General features: G+C 36.4%; 1 protein-coding gene across 2 annotated transcripts; it reads right to left on the bottom strand.

Annotated features, from left to right (window-relative positions):
• Nucleotides 1–1751: 1751 nt before the first annotated feature.
• MTDH (metadherin) lies at nt 1752–19403 on the bottom strand. Of its 2 annotated transcripts, XM_026705929.2 has the most exons (13): nt 18696–19403; nt 14056–14157; nt 12982–13066; nt 11988–12164; nt 10671–10739; nt 9339–9575; nt 8859–8945; nt 6701–6799; nt 5959–6086; nt 5547–5666; nt 4748–4864; nt 3923–4076; nt 1752–3518 (listed from the first exon to the last, which is right to left on the bottom strand). In XM_026705929.2, exons 1-13 carry the CDS (start codon nt 19173–19175, stop codon nt 3448–3450), a joined length of 1926 nt encoding a protein of 641 aa, XP_026561714.1. In that variant the 5' UTR covers nt 19176–19403; the 3' UTR covers nt 1752–3447. The 2 variants fall into 2 exon arrangements, with proteins under 2 accessions (XP_026561714.1, XP_026561715.1); XM_026705930.2 differs by lacking the exon at nt 6701–6799.
• Between the last annotated feature and the right edge of the window lie 1106 nt (nt 19404–20509).

Below are 20509 nucleotides of genomic sequence, written 5' to 3'. Positions count from 1 at the left end.
AATGAAGGCATGAGTCATTGTTGCCAGGACAACTGTCCAGGAATATTTATAACTGATCTAAAGCTAAAAACGGGAAAAAGCTCTCTTCACTATGATCTCCTCCTCTTCCTCTAGCAGGAAGGCATAGAATCTTAAGCCAATAGGAATGACATTATTTGTAAATACTCACGCAAACCTGTCACAACTGTCTGAAGATATAGAAATGTATTTGATTGTCTGAAGATATATTCTTCCACCCTTCCTTCCCTAACAGGATCCAAGTAATTCTGAACAGGGTACCTGGATGGAAACTGACAGATGCAATAAGAGCAAATTCACATTGCTTTTATTGCCAGTCTAAGTCTGAACTTGGGCTTGGTTACATTCATTTATGCACATGTAAACACTGCTTGATCAGCCCAGTCAAATATGATCTTAGTTTACACTGCTCATTTCAGAAACAGAATTCAGACGTTTTATCTGCCAGATTCATGTGGATGCAAAGAGATACTTTTTTGAATCATATTAAATTGAACAATATCCAATTGATTTTTAAATGGGCCAACATTAGAAAATAATTCCGTCTACGTTAAATCTTAAATTTCCTTGAGGCCATTGAATGATATTTTCATCATTCTGAAACTATCACAAAGGCTTGATCTCAACAGAAACTTACAAATCATCTAAACAAGTTGAAATAAGAAATTGGGTACAGAATTTGGCAAATTGAGAATCTGTTTTCATATAGTAAGTCAAAAACCTCAGTAAGATTATCAAAAATTGGAATGAATGCCAATTGTTTGTACCCTGAAGAGATCCTGTCCTATGACTAGAATACTCCAAATTGGTAAAAAGAACAGCATTCTTTAAAAAGAAGTATGCAATAGCATATACTGCACAACTAAATAATTTTACTTGTTATTGGCATTTCTTCTGTTTTGTTTAACATATTTCAAACCCTGCATTTGCATAATATATATCTTGAAACTACTGGCACTTCAGTTCTGTGTTTTTGCCGTGAGAATATTATCTTCTCCTTATGCAGCAAGAACACAATTTAAATCCTAAGTGCTGGCCATAGTTTTGTTCAAATTATTAAGGACTAGTATCAGGAGTGGGATTCAACCGGTGTTACTGTTTTTCTGACGTAATCAGAAAAAGGACATTTTCCAGTTCCAATGGACTGCAGAGACAGATCACTTATAAGTTTTAGTTTCATTAGGTATCATGCATATTGACTTCGGCACAGGAATAGAATTCATGGCAAAGCAATGCTATATGCATTGAAAAGTCCTGTTTACAAAAATGATTCCACAATGACTAAGAATAAATGAATTTTGCAAACTCCTACTTTTTAATGAGCAACTATCCAGTCCCAAAACAGAACTGGTCTTAGCCAAATGGCTAATTTTGCTATTGTTATGAATATCAGTTTGAAAGAATGATAGCATGATTTATGGAAAGCGTAAGCATTTCTTTTCAGTGTCAAAAACTGTTCTTAAAATGGGATAACATGCAGCCTTTTACAAAAAGATATCTGGTCAAGTGAAGAATGTCTTAACTGGGAAATCTGATTTTGTAACATACTTAAGATACATATGAAGAATTTTAAATCACAATAAAGAGCAGACAAAACTAGGATATTCAATACCTTTTTAAAAGTACTGTAGTTGTTGTACAGTCTGTTTGGCTACTAAGAATTTTCAGGGGTATCATTTTATTGTGATAAAATATTATCCACAAGCTCCCTTCCCATAAATAACACAATGCTATCAATTTGCTCAATTTATTTTAACAAAATTGATGTAGAAATGTCACTGAATTAAACAAACATCTGAACATGTAAACACCTGCCATGTTCCTGAAACAGGAGTTAATACCTGTGCACATTAGAATTCATTAGGAACACTATCAATTTATAAGGCTTGTCTTCAAAACAACTAAATCCAGTTTGTTGCTTTAATTGTTCTTGCATTGCAAGTTAATTTTATGAAAATTTTCAAATGTACACAATTAGACATGATGGGAGAATTAATAGTACCATTGGTTACAGCTGTTACAAGTTTTCTGCCACATAAAAAAAAAACTAAGCCAATCACATCAAATAATCATGGCTTTTCTTTAATAGTTGTTCACCAAGTTATGTTAATTATGGTCCTTTAAACACACACAAACATTTCATAAAGGCTATATACAGTTGTACATGGCTGAGCATGCACTATTCATAGATACCTGCCTGTTTAACGTGATGTCATTATAGTGCTGGAAAATGATGCAATTCAACTCCCATTTTAATCAGTAATTACAAGTGGAAAGATGGTTTGTCTCCCATTTTAATCAATAATTACAAGTGGAAAGATGGTTTGTTTTACAATTGCTGTTGTTGCATGATTTTTTTTAAAAAAATACAAAACAAAAAACAAAACGCTAACCCCATTTAAGAACTCTAGATAGATTCTACATAGATTAAGGCAGTAAAAAAGCACTTCCTGATACAGGTGGTCTCAACATCAATTAAATCTGTTTTGAAGCCAACATTACTCTTTTCATTCTCTACCACATCTCTGAAGAATTAAAAAAAATCCAATTAAAAGAAAGAAACAAAGCAATATAGTGGCAGAGAAATGAATCATGGCTTTCAAAATGACTGGGTACGAAGGTTATAGGGCACCAACTAATTTCCTACTTTAGATAAGAAAAAAATGAGGCTCACTTGAACATACTGTCTCAACAACTTAAAATTATCTAAGCACTTAACTATTAGAAGCAACTTTAGGAACCATGTTGTAGTTCTAATAAAGTATGTGAGTTTCTTGATACAGAATTTTTTGAAGTTTAATTTAATCCACTTTTTTGCTGAAAAATGTTTTTATTGATTAATTCTAACACAATCTGAGTGCACACTTACTCTGAAGTCAATTATTATTCAGGCTGAGGGGTTATTCAAGAATAAGGTCTTCAGTGATACCAGCTTCTCTGTAATTATAATTAATTTCATGGTTAGCAGATTCTATTAAATATTAGAAATATATGGCAAATTTGAATAGCGTTCTTTGATTTAGGCATTAAACAGATTCAAAATAGACATGACCGTTCAGTGACATGTATCAGTTTTAAAGATGATTAGAGATATTTAAGACAAATCCTCTTTCTCCAGTGGACAGGAAATAGAAATATGTTGTAAACAGGGCACTGTTTTAAAGCCAAGGTTTAAAAAATTACTTTTTCCATAGCTTGAAAATACATTCTTCAATGAGTCTTCCAGTAATGCCATTATTTCCTGTGAAATTAGGTCACCAACTTTTTCATTCAGTTCCTATTCTTAAAGATGGTTGTGTTCAAAGCAGTTTTTTTTTAAAAAAATCTGTTGAAAGTTATATAAAATTCTGTACAGGTTCACAAATTATTGCATAAACAGCATAATCTCCACGACAAGTGTTTCTGCAACACACGTCCATTTCAGAAAATTCACGTTTCCCTTCTGGCTTTTTTCTTCTTTTTGATTTGCTTGGGGGATTCCCAGCTCTCTTCAGACTTGGCTAAAAGTGTAAGAGAAATCAAGAAGTGTTTTTTATTGTATTTTATTATACTCATTCATACATTGCATTCTACTGACTTAAGCTAGTAAAGCGTATTATTGGAAGTCAGCATTATTTTGTCCTTATGGCTATAAAACTTCCTTACGTTTTTAAATAATACAATTTTATATTGTATTACTTAATAATATACTTTTACAACATGGATACAATTTCCATTTAGAAGTTATTCAACATAAGTTGCCAACACACTATAAAATACCAGAAAATATTGGACACCTGTAAGCAGGGCACTAAATTTGCACCTGAAGTAAGATCTATTTGATTTTAAATACCATTGTAATAGCTACTGTATGTAAATATATTTTTATAAGCCTTATATGCATTTGATATAAACAATCACTTACTTTGAGGTGGAGGCACACTGTTTTGCTTAACATTAGAAATAACTTCTGCCTCCTGCAGCATCTGTGGCACTTGGGAAATTATCTTTTCAGAGTCACTCTCTGATACAGGTGCAGACAGTTCAGTAGAAACAGCAAATGAGGGCATCTCCTTCGGCTACAATAGACATTGTAGTTCAGAATACTGAGTTTTTGACATCATCTAATATCCAATCCAAAAATATGTGGATAGAATATCTTTTGAAATGTTTGATTAATCATACAGAACACCAAGACCCATTCCTGTCACCAAGCAAAAGCCCCACATGTGTCAAACTAGAACCTTATAAAACAGAAAAGCTCTATGCACCAAGTTGTAACTCTCTCTTATAAGTAATGCCTTCTGAGATTTTCATCAGAAATATTTATAGAACTAATCTGCTTTTCAGATGCTGTTGTGATTGGAGCCATTTCTAGGTCTTATTAGATGGAAACTCCCATTAAATAGAATCAAGGATTATTTACCAGGCATTATGGTGACTGTAGTACCTCTACTTTCACCTGCTAACTATTACGTACAACAGTGCTATTGCTGGGTGAATGCCGGGAGAGAATAATTTCTTCTCACTGGTTCTTTTTAGTGATATAGTCTTTAGTTAGCAAAATATCACAACTGTTTCCGTGAATCTAACTAAATGCCTATCCAAATGCTGAAAACATCAATTTTAACATATTTAACAGTGTGCCTATTTCAAGCTATTAGTGCAACAGGCTTACACTAAATTTGCAACTTAGTTTAAAAAAGGAAGAATTTCCAAATAGATATTAGTATGCCCTTTTAATTTATACCTCAGCTTGTTCACTAGTGCTGACGGTCTTTAAAGAGAAAGTTATCTCCACTTGTTGAACTTTTGAGGTATCTTCTGGAAATTCTTCTCCAGCATGTCTCTCCAGATTATCAGAATCCTAGATGGGGAAGAAAGATGACTTAATTAAAAAGAACGAGGTTTGGAGGCATTACTTAAATAACCCGAATCAATGAATGAATGTGGAACCTAGTAAAAAGCTATGATACAACATTTCCATGCAATGTTAAAATAGAAACCTTTTTCAAATGATATAGTCACATTCATATTTTCACTCCAATTAGCTTCAAAGATAAATCATGTGAATATGAAGCAAAGGAGAAAAGCTCTATTTTTGTCCAGAATAGACCTAATGGGATATACTCCATAAGCAGGCAATATACTTTTCTTTTTAAGAAGGGCATGACAATGAGTGGACAGAATCAGTATTCACTATTTTGTCAAAAGACTCTTTCATAATTTAGGCTTGACTTAAGCTGACAGTATAATTTTCACATATTTCCTATCTCAGAACCGAATCAAAGTTAAACAATGTCAGATTAAGAATAAGAACAAGTTTTGAGGATGCCCATCCCAAATTATTCAAAGCATGACTGTGCAAACTCAGTTTGTAATAAATCCATTTAAAAGAAGAAAAAAAAACCTATATAAGACATAGATATTAAGCATACTGTGGCTTCATGTGAACTATAAGGAACACAGATACAATCCAATTAAGGTTTAATCCACGCAGGGCACATTCTCAAACGGCCTTCAAAAGGCTAGTATTTATTGTTTCTTGCCTGTATAGGAGAGTTAGCCTCTTCTCCCTGCTTTTTCTTTTTCTTCTTTTTCTTTTTTGATTTGCCACTTGCAGTATTTTGTTGAGCTGCTTCAGGCTTTTCTTTCTCTTCATCTGATGCCTAATAAAAAACCAGAGAGATCCATCAATAGTTTTAGTTTCAACCTTTCTCCAATTATAATTTAACAATAAATTACAACATGCATGTGAGTGTCATGATGCAAACCCCACTCTTACACACTTATATACACAAGTCATGTTGTTTGGTGACATGCCTTATAGGGCCAATTGTCCCTCTGGCCAATCCTATGGATACCTTTGGGTGTTTTAGTTCTTTCTACAAAGTGAGAACTATCAAACTCAAACGGGACACGTCTTACTAATAATTCCTGCAGCAGCTATCAATATGATACCTTTTGAGTTTCAGATAATGCTTCTTCAAGTTGTGGAATGGAAGGAGGGTTTTCTTCTTCAACCCAGTTCCCCCATTCCTCTGCTGGGGCATTCCAGTCGGAAGTTGGATCGGCAGAAGAAAGCCCATCTGTGAGAAATAACGTTTCAAGTGGATGAACAAGACAGTAAGGTAAGAAAACCTATTTTGCAATACACGTATAATTTCATGCCATATATTTTCATAACAAAAGCCTGGGAGTAAAAATTTAAAATATTCCTTCTCAAAATAAAATTAAAAAGTGTTACTTGATCATTAAAGTATTAAGTACAATGATAAAGCAACTCGATTCTCTGATCTTGCCCTGATGATAAAAGCAACCTTCTAACAGAGACAAATAGAACATCCTTAAATTCAAAATAGAATGACAAAAATAAATGATAATAGATCAGTACTTCAGAGAATTTAAAAGTAGAACATGGTTGAATAAACAATTTAGAAAAAATCATGTAGATGTTGCATTGATAAAGAAAAAATACATTAATTTTTTTTTGTTTATCTCTTAGATTAAATTTGCTTGTATGAACTTTTCAAGCACTAATGATTGATCAAAGAATCTAGGCTTGTTTTTTGCAAAACTATTTTGAAAACATATGGATAAATATTTGGTGTTGTTTACCAGAACAAGTGTGAATAGGAATATGAATGCAAAAAAGTGAATGCAAATTAATCAAAATCAGGGAAGATTCTAAAAAGGAACATACTTAATCCAGACCACTCGTCATCAACAGGTGCCTGGTTACGATTTAAATCCCACTGAAAATCTGTAGTACTAGGTTGAGAAACAGATTCGCTATTGGATCCTAAAAAGGGCAGAATACATACCCAGTCACTCCATGAGAATGATATGTAGGCTCATTATTCCACATTAACTTTTATCAGATAGAGGTAGTCCTCAAATCCTTCCTTCCTTTTTCAAAGTTACAGAGCACTGAATGAACTGTAGCTACATCTAGCCCTTGAAATTAGCCACTGCGACACCCCAAAAGCATGTGATCAGAGTTTGGGCACTTCACAGTCCATCTGGATTTAAATATCAGCACTTCAACCTTCCTCTCATGCTTATTTCCTTTGTGCCCTTTGGCTGACCTGCCCAGCGGCACTCCTCAGCAGTGGCGCTTGGGCTGGAGTAGAGGCCTGGGGCCTTCAGCAGTCTCAGCTGATCACCACTATGCTTCTACTTCAGCCCCACAGAGTATCACTTCAAGCCCACACCACAGCCATCCACTGCAGATCTACAGAATAAAGCCCAAACTACCCTAAATAATCTATTCTCTGCCACCCTGCTACCCTTGCATCCTGCACTCACTGGCCCTGACACTCCCAGATGACCTCTATCTTCCTCCTGCTGAGGTCTGCTCAGCTTAGCCCTATGTGAAACAGCTGTTCCTGTGCTGCTTTGGAAGGTTTCTGAGGCTTTCTAAAATTTTGCAAGAAGGCTGCACTTGCCATTCTCCAAACCGTGGCGAAGGGTAGCAAGGGTGACAGGGCAAACACAGTGCAGGGTGATGAGGCAGGCAGGCCCAACATGGCCAGGAACGACAAGGCGGCCAAATGGGCAGGGATAGTGGGGAAGCTGGTGATGTGGAACTGAAGAGAAGGCAGTCTCTTATCATACATACCAGGAGTGGCTTGGATTAGAGTGGGAGCTTGCCTAAAAAACAGTGAGATTCGGCTGACAATGGCAACAGTGATATTGGGACTGTTGTCGCTAAGTGATGTGCTCATGTGACATCATGTTTTACAACTGCACCGCTTAGTAACAAAACTTCCAGTCCTAATTTCCATAATAACCTAAGGATTACCTTTATATGGGATACATGCATCAGATTTACTTCTTTGTTGTCATTAGAATAGAATAGGATAACAGAGTTGGAAGGAACCTTGGAAGTCTTCAAGTCCAACCCCCTGCCTAGGCAGGAAACCCTATGCCAGTGTTGGCAAACCTTTTCGGCACTGAGTGCCGAAATGGGAGCATGTGCGTGCTTGCGGGGGAGTGCCAGAAACCAGAAGAGCACCTCCCTGTCACATGTGTGGAAGCACTGGAAATCGGAAGAGCAGCTCCTTGGTGTGCATGTCTCCCCAGCTGATCTTCACGTGTGCATGTGCGCCAGAAACCGGAAGACCAGCTGGCCAGCGCGCATCCCAGCAAATGCATGCGTGCCGGGGAGCTGCTCTTCCGGTTTCCAGTGCTCCCACATGCGTGAGGACGAGCTGGGCAGCGCTCATGTGTGCACTGAAATCTGGAAGGCCAACAGGCGACAGCTGGCGTGCCCAGGGAGATAGCTCTGAGTGTTACTTCCGGCACGTGTGCCATAGATTTGCCATCATGGCCCTTATACCATTTCAGACAAATGGTTGTCCTATCTGTTCTTCAAAAGTTCCAGTGTTGGAGCATTCACAACTTCTGGAAGCAAGTTGTTCCACTGATTAATTGTTGTCAGGAAATTTCTCCTTAGTTCTAGGTTGCTTCTCTCCTTGATTAGTTTAACATGGACACTAATGATTCAGCTTCACTGATCTAGGCAACACATTATTTTCATAAAAAGAACAAGCACAGTCCTTCTCTTTTCCAAATATTGAAAAAGTATTGAGTTGAATTTGGTGAGGCAATAATACTTGAAATTCAGGATTTTACCAGAATAGAACATGCTATGCCATAAATAGGACACACGTGTAGTTCATTTATAACAGGGCTGTCAAACTCCCGCCCCACAGGCTGGATGCGTCACACACTGGCCACACCCACACCCAGTTTAGGAATGGGCGGGGGGGGAAGTCCCAATATATCATGTGAAGCTGCTGTGATGACGTGAGTTTGATACCCCTGATTTATAGATGCCAGTTAAAAGCATACCATACCAGAGACTGTAGGATTTAGTCCCAAGGGAGTAAATGAAGCAGAAGTTTGTTCAGGAGTATTAATTCTTCCATCCACTCCAGACCAAGCTGTTAACAACAACAAAAACAGTATGTGTGTGTGCTCATTTCATATATTTTCCCATACTGACAATTAGGAATATTCCTAAGGAGATTCCACAAATCAAAATAAATCGGCATACCTCTGCACCTGCATAAAATTTCATTCCCCTTTTAAAGAATATAATATCCATATATTAGGCATGTGTAAAATCCCACTATAGTTTAGTAGATATTCTGCTTTAACTGACAACCTGCCCTTCTAGACTGATGTTATTGTGCTTTAAAAAGGGATTAAAGAAAAAAAATCCAGGATCAGGAAATTAAGGAAACTTTCCCATGTTTTCTAAGTTTTAATTTTAGTCCTTTCCCAGAACCAAAACCAAACCAAACCAGCCAGGAGAAACAAGCACTTAATCTTACCTATACCAGGGAATAAAGTACGTTCGCCCCAGGTTCTGCCAACCAGGGATACTCCCCAATCCTTCCCATTTCCATTATCTCCAGCATCTTTTCCCCAGGCTGATGTCTCAGTTTTCCTCTTGCTACCTGCAGAGGATCCTGCAGTCCATTTCTCCTCACTTGCACCAATCTGAGGAGAAATCTTAACAGGTTTTTCATTCCAGTTGCCTCCGTTTACTGTGGGGCCTTCACTCATCCCTGAAAGACATTTTAAACAGGGAACAGATAGTTAACTTTGTTTTCTGGTAAACATGGTAGTAAAATAAACATATGTTACTGCATTTATAATCTGAACATTTTCCAGTATTATATCATTACTATGTTTTTAAGAACCAGCTCGTTTCTGGATTCCTATTTCAATATTCCTTTTGACTCACAATTTTTTTCTAATAACAGTTGCTGCTCACTATTTCATGATATCAAAGTTGATAACATAATTGTTGCATTTGAATTTAATGTCAATTTAAATAGTTTTGTAGTTCAAACAAATAGAAAAGTATAGCTAATGTGATTTTGTTTTGGGGTTTCTATAAAGAAGGACAAATTGTTGCTGATTTCCATTTATAATTTTTTAGTTTTTTGGCCTATTATTATCCAAAGCTACCACTGCAGAGCACCCTTTGATTTCCTTATAGCTATAGTTGCTATGTTGGATAGAATATATCAAATAGTATCCAGAGAACAATTAAATGTGACCATCCTTAGCTTTGTACTGTTTTTTATTATGCACATTTCAAAACAATTATCACAGAATTACTTGTCAGATTTATTTCTGAGTAAACATAACAGATGAATCTAAACTTCATAATCATTTAAACCTGAAGCTCCTGTAAATCTCAATTTTGTGTGAATTATATGCATATTCCTATTTCATTCATATTCATAATTACAGGAGATAACTAAGCTTCAATATACACAAAGGGAAAATATGCAGTGTAAGTTAGGAAAGAACTGTAGGGCTCTGGTGTTAAATATCGATATTAAACAATCATCTGCATAATTGGGTAAAAGCTAGGAAGCTCTGGCACTCTCTCCCTGTAAGTTGTACCCATCCTGCTACTACATCTGATGGTATACCTCACAATCATCAGGATAGAGATTAGAGATTCTTTATTAATATACAGCATGGATTATCTTGAACTATCACAGTATATCTGACTGTTTACTTTAGATATAAATCAATGCACAAGATTCAAGTTATTTTAGAACTTAAAGAACTACCTTGTGAAAATAATAATAATAATAATAATAGTAATAGTAATAATAGTAATAGTAATAGTAATAATAGCATACCTTGCTGGATTGCAGTATCACCTTTTCCAGATTTAGAATTGCTAATTTGAACATTCAAAACTGGATCACCTTATTTAAAAACAAAGGAGATAATTTAATTATCAAATATCTTCAGTCTGTTGTTTTCTGCAGATGAATAGGCGGCACAAAGCCTAAACCCAACAAATCAGAGATTTTATATTTTATGCCAAAAAAAATCCAGCCATCAATTTTTGGAACACAATTTTATTTTATTAAAATAGATTTTGTTGCTTAATAGTAAATCAGAAGTCATATTTATAAGAAATGCAATATGCTGCAAAATACTGCAGATATGATTTCCTTCATTGACATATATAATTTGTCCAGAACTAGTGAATTTTATTCTGTTATTTAAATGACAAACAGTATTAGCTTTTTTAGCAACAGTCAGCAATTGCTACTTGCCACTTGTTTGAAATGATGGCCATAGAAATTAAATCTATAAATCAGTCAAAATATGAATTAATATATTCCTGATAATATAGTATTAGCATTTTTTCAGTTATAGAGAAGATAAATTTTATTTATACAGGGATTATATTGTCGTGACATAAATATCACAGCTCGTGATTTATTCTGTATTCTAAAAACTTAAAAGTAATATATAATTCAAAATACTGTATTTTTAATGAGCTGAGCTTATTTATACTTTCTTTTCAAATGTAATAAACAATACTACTACGAAAATATAATTCTTTTCTCTTATTTACTATTCTTGCCTTAATTGATTTATTTGGCATAAACAATACAAATGATCAGCTTGCTAACATGTGTATTTACTATATAATGGCTAGATTGATATCCCCATAATGCTGGGACCATAAATCATAGGTCACAATCCAAAATGGATTAATATATAAGCTTAGGCAATATATAAGGAAAGAAGTGCACATAAATAGGAAAAAAAATGAAACAATCGTTCTCTAAAACCATGTTTAGGAGTTCATCAGGGTATTTCAAAAAGTGTCGAGTATCCATAAAGACAATTTAGTACGTGTTTGTGATATTTAGAGTTTTATAAGGACTAATTTACTTGCATCAACTAAACTCAGTTCCAAAATTAACAAAAGAGAAAGGTACAAGGGAAGACAACACATCAAAACAATAGAAATATATTATCTATATTGTAGATATTTATACTCAATGTTTTAATCAATAATAGGGGTTTTAGAACATATTTAATTCTATGCAAAGAAGACCTTTCTTTACGAAGCATGCTTTATGCTACTTTCTTTTTCTTACTGACCTATTCTTAAAGATGAGAAATAAGAAACTACAAGAAAAATCATGATTTACCTTTATTTTTTCTAGGACCAACTGAAAATGGTATTGCAGATGCTATCTGTTCGGAAGATACTGTTACTGGGATTTCCATGGATGGTAAATTTGATTCTGACCCAGCATCAGTCAGTACCTTGTCACGTTTACGTTGTTGTCGTTTTTCTCTGTTGCTGATTTTTGTTTCCCATGCACCTGAAACAGTCATAAGAAAGCATTAGTTAATCAGTAACATACTTTTCAAAATGTGTATCAGGGATCTTAAGGTATTACTCAGGAACTTATCACGAATTATTAAATGAGGAAATCAGATTATGATCCAACATATGATCAGAAGTGCATCTGCAGCAACTGTCTATTACATTATGATGATTATATTAAATCTGGATGCTAAGAAATCTTTGCAGGCTCACATGGCTTACAACAATATACTAAAATATACAGATATAGCTTCCAGTTCTCACTTTTGAATATCTTTATTGCAAATATAACTCTGGCTGCCCTGAACTCTGTAAAGGAAGTTTTTATAATGATTAAAGAAGACTGCTTATGCTGACAGCTAAATTGACATCCTTCCAAAACATTCCAAAATGTCTGGCCGCTGGTTTCTTCTTAAGATGTGCAATAATACAAGTTTAAATCTGCTTTGTATATATTGGACAAATTTTAATATTCAAAAATGATTCTTAAACTTCCAAAATTCAATGTAAAAATTGAGCTGTTAATATGAAGAATATCAGCCTATTAAAAGGTTAGAAACATTAATCTTTTAAGATTCAAATATGAACTATGAATTCTTTAATTATGGCTTCCATCTAGAATTTGCTTTCTGTGGACATAGAGGTTCCTTTCATCTGCAAAAAGCTCAGGATCTAAAGGAATCCTTTGGTAAATTGGAAGTAATGCTTGTAATCCACTTCCTCCCACTGCAATTTCTTCCCAAAATTTGCCTTGGACACTGGGAGACATCTTGTAGTCATAGGGAAATGTAAAGAATGTGTTTTTTAAGTACCTTCATCGGCTTCCTTTCCATCACCACGTGACTGATCCTGAGCTGTTTTAGCGTCTCCTTTTGTTTTTTTCCTATTTTTCTTTGACTAAAGTAGAAGGAAAATATTTTATCTCAGAATAAATTAATGCTATCAAAATTCTGAAGTTCAGCAACAGGAATGACCCCGGGAAACATGATGAAGTTATATAAACTTTCTATATTTTTTAAATTTTTCAAAAACTATGAAGTGCAGACACAAAACCAACAGTACCTTGACTTACAGAAGATGCACGCATATGACAAAGTATCTTAAAGACACAATTTTAAATACACTTAAGCTGCCTTCATTTCGTTGGGTCTTACTTCTGAAAGGACTTGTAATATGGCACAAAGTTGCATCAAGAAAATCAAGACGCTGCTTGTACCAAGCTGGAAGGGAGCTCAGAAATCACTCCTCTTCCTTATCTGACCCACAGTATTGTTTTCAACTTTACTGAGGGGAGGATGAATAAAGGAAAACTGCATCCTTGCTCCCTATCCTGGTGTGTTCCCCAGGGTTTGGGAGACCCAAGGTCAATGGGTGGGCACTCTTCCTCTTTGGAGGAAGGGAGCCCTTGGGGGTTTTGCCCTTTACACTGCATCCTTTGAGTTTCCTGAATGTTTAAAGGCATAGATGGCAGGTGGAGATGGGCAGGTGAAGGGAGTTGCAATGCCCCTGTGGTTGATCAAAGTGCAGGTGGTCTGCCAAGTGTCCAAATTTTAACACAAGAATGCAGGGTGTTTCAACAACCATAACTCAAGGCACAGGTTGAAATTCTCTTTGTTCAGTGCTATCATAATTTTGGTCACTGAACAAATTGTCCTAAGTTGTGGATTCTGTATGCACTTTTGAAGACAGAAAAGACTGTTTTTCTAGTCTTAAGAGACAAATCATTACATACAAAATCTACTCTTGGAGGGAACTTATTATTTGTAATTAAAGTAAACTGTGACTGATCCAATTCCAGCAAAATATAACAAAAGCCAGTTTAATGATGGTCTTGAATTAAAAGATTAAAAATGATATTTTTTATCAGTCACGAACCAATAACCAACCTTTTCAGTTTTCTTTTCCATATCCAATGTCTGCTTCAGGTTCTCTTTTCGTGTTGTCTGTATTATTTCTTCAGACACATCATGAGCTGGTTGACCATTAAGCTGAATAAATACACACATATATAAATGATAAATTTTATGCAACGGAAATAAATCTGTCTATATTAAATAATTACTGTACAACATAAATATCAGTTCATCAATTTAAATGAAATGTACCAAGGATATAATGACTTTAATTGCTTAGATGCTGGACAATAGGATTATAACTAATATATTATTATGCTATTCACACATTTTTCATACTGCCTCCTTTGATGGCTCCTTTTATTGAATCAACAATAAAATCATGGAAATAAAAATTCATCCTCGTTAAACTAGCACAATCTAATTAAAAATAGTTATCCAGTCATCATCAATTCAATCTAATGTGTGTTTAAAAAGTTTTCTTCAGGATTTTCCAGAATGCCAGGAGTTCAAGATAACCTTATCTTTGGGAGAAGCAAGTTTTACAATGTTAGGGCAACCACGGGAAAGATCTATGATCTAACTGACACCCCTTTCTCCGTTCCCTTATACACTTAACATCTAAAAATGAAGTAACTTAAACTCTAACTTCTCCAGAGAAAACTAAAATAGATGCAAACAGTATCACTTCATTACCAATTAATCAAAGTTAAAACCGTTAATTTAAAGCCTGCTTCAAGTTAAGTATAGACCACGGCCATAAAAGTACCATTTGGGATTATATTTGCTATTTGATTTTACAAGAATGATGCTACCTACAATAGAAGCAAAGCCCTGTAACAAAGTGTTGCAGTTTAAAGTTTTCCTTATTCAGGAATAGACAGAATTTTCATTGCTTTTTTCAAAAATTCCATTAGAAAATTACAGTACTAGTTTTACATAGTTTACATTATTTGCTTGCCCACTTACACATCCTTTCAGGGCTGTAAAACGTAATGTGTTTTAATAGAATCCCACCCAGTCTTTGATTCAAATTATTGGGCTATTGTACTTTAAACTGATTTTTTTTTTTAAATTGAACATTCATTCATTTCACTCTTTTAAGCTTTTTGGGCACACTTGTAAGTAGTGTTTCAATGACATTTCTAAAATATATATACATTTATCAGAGTTGATTTGTACTACATATATTCAATGTTACTTGGTAGAAAAACAAATTTATGAAAAATCTATGTATGATTTTCTATTTCACATGGATTATGTGGGCTGTCCTGAAGATACCTAGCATAATCTGGAATCTTCCAATTTCCTGCCCCAAAAGAAAATCAAGGCATAGGATTCCAATAGATTGAGGATAAATAAGAAGAAAACATTTGCTTCTCCTGGCTTAGAAAATAATTGGCATGACTATTAGCTATGCTGGTAATACATGCAAATGAAAAAGACTACAGTGCAAGTGCAGTGGCTAAGATTGTTTTTATGCACATTTTGAAGACAGCCAGAAATGTATTCAAATAATCTAAATATAGCAATTCAGTTTTCCTGGAGATATATCATATGTTGGAAATCTCATCAAGAACCGAAAGTATGAAATGACAGATAAGTTGAATGCTCACTTGAATCTAAAAAAAAATTACCAAGAGTAGCACACTACCTCTTTCAGTTACATTACAGACCATGCCTTCTCAGATATAATTTATTTTAACCAGACATTAGTTGTGCTATGGAACAGTATAAAACCTAACACAAGATCCAACTAATTCCTTATATTATGCAACCATTGCCACTGAAAAAAATGATTAAGATACATTGCTTTAAAGCCAAATTTTCAGTAACAATTCTTGTTTGTTGATCTCTTGGGTACCAGATTAAATACAATTATGCTCCAACTATGGTTTTCAAAATGTACACAGATGTGATCAAAACTTTAAAAAGGTCCAAACACTACAACTTAATGTTATTGGGCAGAAAACTCATAGATAAAAAAGTAATACTTTTGACAGAATAATTTCTATCACAAATCTTCCTCCTTCCTTCTCCATGTATGAATATAAATATCTTCTCTGACTCTATTGCTCAATACACACTCTCAGAAAGAATATTGCTTCATATACCTCAAGGGGGAACATCTCCACATGGAGGCAAGCTCTCTGCTGGTGAAGACCAGGCACACCACTTTGTTTTCACACTAAGTCTGTACAGCGCTCTGGATTTAATTAAATAAAGATACATTTAGGTACTTACATTAGACCTCTCAGCAACTCCTTTAAAGCAGCCATGATCTTTCCTGGAATAAAGTCCTCTGTAGCTGTTATATATCCCCAGGACAAGATATCTTTAAGGAGTAGCCAGTAGGTGCTATAAGTACTCTAGTCTAAAGCATCTCCTTCCTTCAAACTCAGAGCATTGCACAGTGCTAATATCACTGCTAGTTAAATATGATTAGTTTTGTCTTGCAGAGTTATAACCTGAATGAACAGCAGAACAGTACTGTAATTGCACAAAAAATATTCCACTATAAGCATAAAGGGAGAAAGAACATACAGTACAGCCACTGCAGTTTCCTATGCCATTAAATAGGATGGGGAAAAGTACTCAGTAATTATCACTCTTCTGTCATTGCCTCATATCTTTTATATCCAAATTTCTATGACAGTCTCTCACATTTTTGGGACCCATTCTGCACTTTTTTCTCTGTAGGGAACAAGGAAAGCCTATTCCCATGATTACTACCCTGCATCAGGATGCAGTTTCTTCATGGAGATGGTTATCTCCTTGGCCTAAAGGATCCACTTTTCCGCCTCTGCACATAACAAACAGATATGTAATAGAGAAGGAATACTGCTTGTACGACTGGAGCAATGCATGCTGGCATCTATTGAATCAGTGACTAAGACTCAGAAGAATTGCTAATTAAATAACACCCCTCCTTTTATCCTAGTAATTTGGATCTATAAAATCAACAATAGCAACTTGAATTATGCCCAGTTTCTGAAGGGCATAAAAGGAGTTTATCAGAATATATGAAACTGCCAACTGGCAAGTTTTTGAAAGAAGTGATTTGCTACACAATTAATGTGAACAAACTACAGTACTTTTAAAATCATTTTTGCAAAAGGCACATCTGCTTTAGCAAGGGAAGTGATTCATTTGCACAAATGGATATTGTAAACATCTCTTTCAAATGCTTTACAATGCCCTACCAAAAAGTAGGTTTCCAGAAGAAAAAGCAATTGTAAAAGGTTGGCAGATTTCCCTGCAATATTAAAATGCAAAAGGTGGATTCAGAGAGACATTAACTGGGATTTCTCTTTCACAGCATGATGAACTCCAGAGCAAACAATCTAATTCTTTTTAAGAATAATTCCATTCATTGGCTTAAAGCAAGTATTAACAAGCTAATGCTCCTCAGATAAGTTTGGATTTCAATGAACAATTACTACCTGTATTATCAATCTCAAATAATTATGAAAGTAATTGCTGAAAATATCTGAAGACACTCAAGTTGCCAAGCACTGATTCAGAAATTACTTCACTATATTTGACTATTAAAATAGTAAAATATATTTATACAAATATAACCAAGAGCATACAATTCCAAAAACAATGTCTTTTAATGGATTTTCTAATTCCATATTAATGCTTCCAATATCATGCCCACAAGATAATTTCAAATTCATACTGCAGTGTTTTAACACACTGAAATTAATAAACAAGCAAGAGATGTACCAGAATCTATAGTATTTATAAACTTTTGATACTAACTTTGGAAATCTAAATTTACTGTGCTTTATACATATAATTTTAAGCCTATAAATAACTTTTAAAATATGTCAGTGCACGTGATAATGTGGTCATGTATAATTTGTTTTTACACATAATTCTGAACAAAATTTAAACGTCTTAAGCACTATTTCATAGCAAACAAGACAAAAATGGTTTAAATATGTGTGACCAGCATATTTCTATTATAGCTATTACAAATATTTATTCATTAAATATTTCTCCTGATCACTTATGCTGAAAAAAGTTTAACTGAATCAAACCCACTATATCTAAAATTAGTATTAGTTGATTAAGAAACATTTATCGACATGTGAGCAAATGTTAAAAGTTTGACCTTGTAGTCCAGCCAAGGGTTATTGCTTCACAGATTTTCTGTGCAGCAAGTTACGAAACTCACATATTGATCCTCAAATTTTGTGACACATGCATAAGTATTCTGACAGATGCACACCATTTATTTACTGCCTTATTAAATACTTGAGCAAATACTTAATTACTCTGACATTCCTTATAAAGAAAAACCAACTATAGAAAACCAGTATTTTTGTAGTCAGCAACCCCTCACGAGAGCAATCACATGAGCACCACAAGGTCAAAAGGCTCTTAGAAGATTGCAGATTATCGCAGTGATATGGAAAAAAAAACACCATCTAACTACACATTACATTGTTCTGGAGAACCCATTTTCTGACATTAATTTCAGAATATGCGGATGGTGGGGGAGGCATGACAGGGTACACGTGAAGGCATGTACAGACAACTTTTCAAAGCCAAGAGGCTAGAAAAGCCCCAAATCTCAGCCAGGTAAAGTGCATTGAACTCAGGCCCCTTGTAACACCCAGATTTCCTTCACAGCCGCTTTTGACACCTGTCGCCCTGGCACCCACCCGGCCGGTTTTCTCCGCTGCCTTCTTTTTATTGCGCTTCTTCTGCTCTTCCCCCTTCAGCAGCAGCATGGTGGCAGTCCCAGGAGCCCCCTTGTTCGAGACGCCGCCGCCGCGGCCGCCGCCTCCCGTCAAGCCCGGGGTCGCCGCCGTCTCGTCTTCTTCCTCCTCCTCTTCCTCCTCCTCGTCGTCGTCGTCCTCTTCCCCCACCTCGGCCGCCCTCCTGGAAGGCTTTCTGCGCGCATCCCCTCCACGGGCGCAGGCCGCGGCCCTCAGGAGCCCCAGCAGCAGCAGCAGCGCCAGAACTGACGTGGAGAGCAGGATGAGCCAGGTGGGCAGATGCTGCGGCTCCAGACCGGCAGGCAGCGGCAGGCCCAGCTCGGAACGCAGCAAACCCACCCCGGACGACAACACGTCCCGCAGCCGGGCCGACACCTCCTCGGCCTGCTGGGCCACGGTCTCCAACCAGTTCGGTGCAGCCATGGCTCCAGCGGACACCGAGCAGGCGCTCACGTCACTGCCAACACATCGCCTCGGTACCAATTTGGGAGGCCCTCGGCGGTTCCGCCACCCTTCCGCTCCGTCGACAGGCAGGAAAAAAAAGGACCGGCGATTGGGCGCCTCGCTTCGGCGGGGAGAAGCGCCGCCTCGGCCTCCCGCGACCTAAGAGAGCAACGTCACCCTCCGCCGCCGAATGTCGGCGGCCGCAGCGTCCTAGCGCGCACGCGCGCCTGGAAATGCCCCCGCACCGGGAGGTGGGGCGAAGACGGTCACGTGGGGCTTAGGGAGACGGCGGTTGGGGAGCGCGGAGAGCGCGCGAACGCGTCGGCTGTCTCCTCTGTCCTCATTGGTGGCGGCTCCCTCCCCCCCGCCCCCCTTTTCTTTTATGGTCGGAGCCGAAGAGATGCTCCTAGGGAGCCTGACAGGGCGCGTCATACCTTGCCTGGGATTGGACGGCGGTGAAGTTGTAAAGGAATCTCGACGTGGCAGTGATTTCCTCACGGAGGCAAACGGGAGGAGGAGCTATTGCCCTAGATCTGACCAATCAGAGCCTTCGAAGGAATAAGATTGATAGGAGAAATGAATCTTTTTTTTCTAAAAAAGAAAAAAGATTTATTTTTTTAATATATTAGTAACAGAAGGATATAATAATTGCATTTGATGTCCCTGCTGATATTTAATATATTCAATGTTTTCTCATCATAGTTACATTGGATCTTTAATCATACAAGATAACAATAATTACTTTTAAATGAAAGTAAAGGCACCCAAGCCAGCCTCCAATGCATATTTTTCCTTACTAGCAGAAAAAGGAAAACATGGCGCAAGGATAAAATTGCAGTCTCACTATACACATAGTCCTTAACCAGTGGTGGGATTCAATTTTTTTTTACTACCGGTTCTGTGGGCGTGGCTTGGTGGGCATGGCGGGGAAAGGGTACTGTAAAATCTCCAGTCAGAGATTATTTGCCGGTTCTCTGAACTACTCAAAATTTCCAGTACCGGTTCTCCAGAGCTGGTCAGAACCTGCTGAATAACACCTCTGTTCTCGACTTACGATCACAACAAAAACAAAAACAGTTGGTGCATAAGCGCACCAACATGCCTACAGTTCCTGTCCTATTGCTTCTTTTATATATTTTTTATTTTTCTTATATGTATCCATGCATTCATAACTATGCTTTTACTTACACCTATTATCTTGTAAGCAATGGACAAATAAAATAAATAAATAAATTCAGCCCACAATTTCTGTTAAGTGAGATATTTGTTAAGTGAATTTTGCCTCATTTTATGACCTTTCTTGCCATGGTTGT

The sequence above is a fragment of the Pseudonaja textilis genome, chromosome 3 (genome assembly GCF_049901715.1).
Source record: "Pseudonaja textilis isolate UNSWEBS1 chromosome 3, rPseTex1.2, whole genome shotgun sequence".
NCBI classification, from domain to species: Eukaryota; Metazoa; Chordata; class Lepidosauria; order Squamata; family Elapidae; genus Pseudonaja; species Pseudonaja textilis.
The sequence above is the reverse complement of the archived record's forward strand: the minus strand, read 5'-3'. Positions and strand labels throughout refer to the sequence as shown.

Excerpts from the sequence above, each read along its gene's own strand:
- MTDH (XM_026705929.2), bottom strand. The coding sequence starts at position 19,175 with ATGGCTGCACCGAACTGGTTGGAGACCGTGGCCCAGCAGGCCGAGGAG. Across the intron at positions 14,158-18,695 it reads CAGCGGAGAAAACCGGCCGG|CTTAATGGTCAACCAGCTCA; the intron begins GTGGGTGCCAGG and ends GTATTTATTCAG. Across the intron at positions 13,067-14,055 it reads TGGAAAAGAAAACTGAAAAG|TCAAAGAAAAATAGGAAAAA; the intron begins GTTGGTTATTGG and ends CTTCTACTTTAG.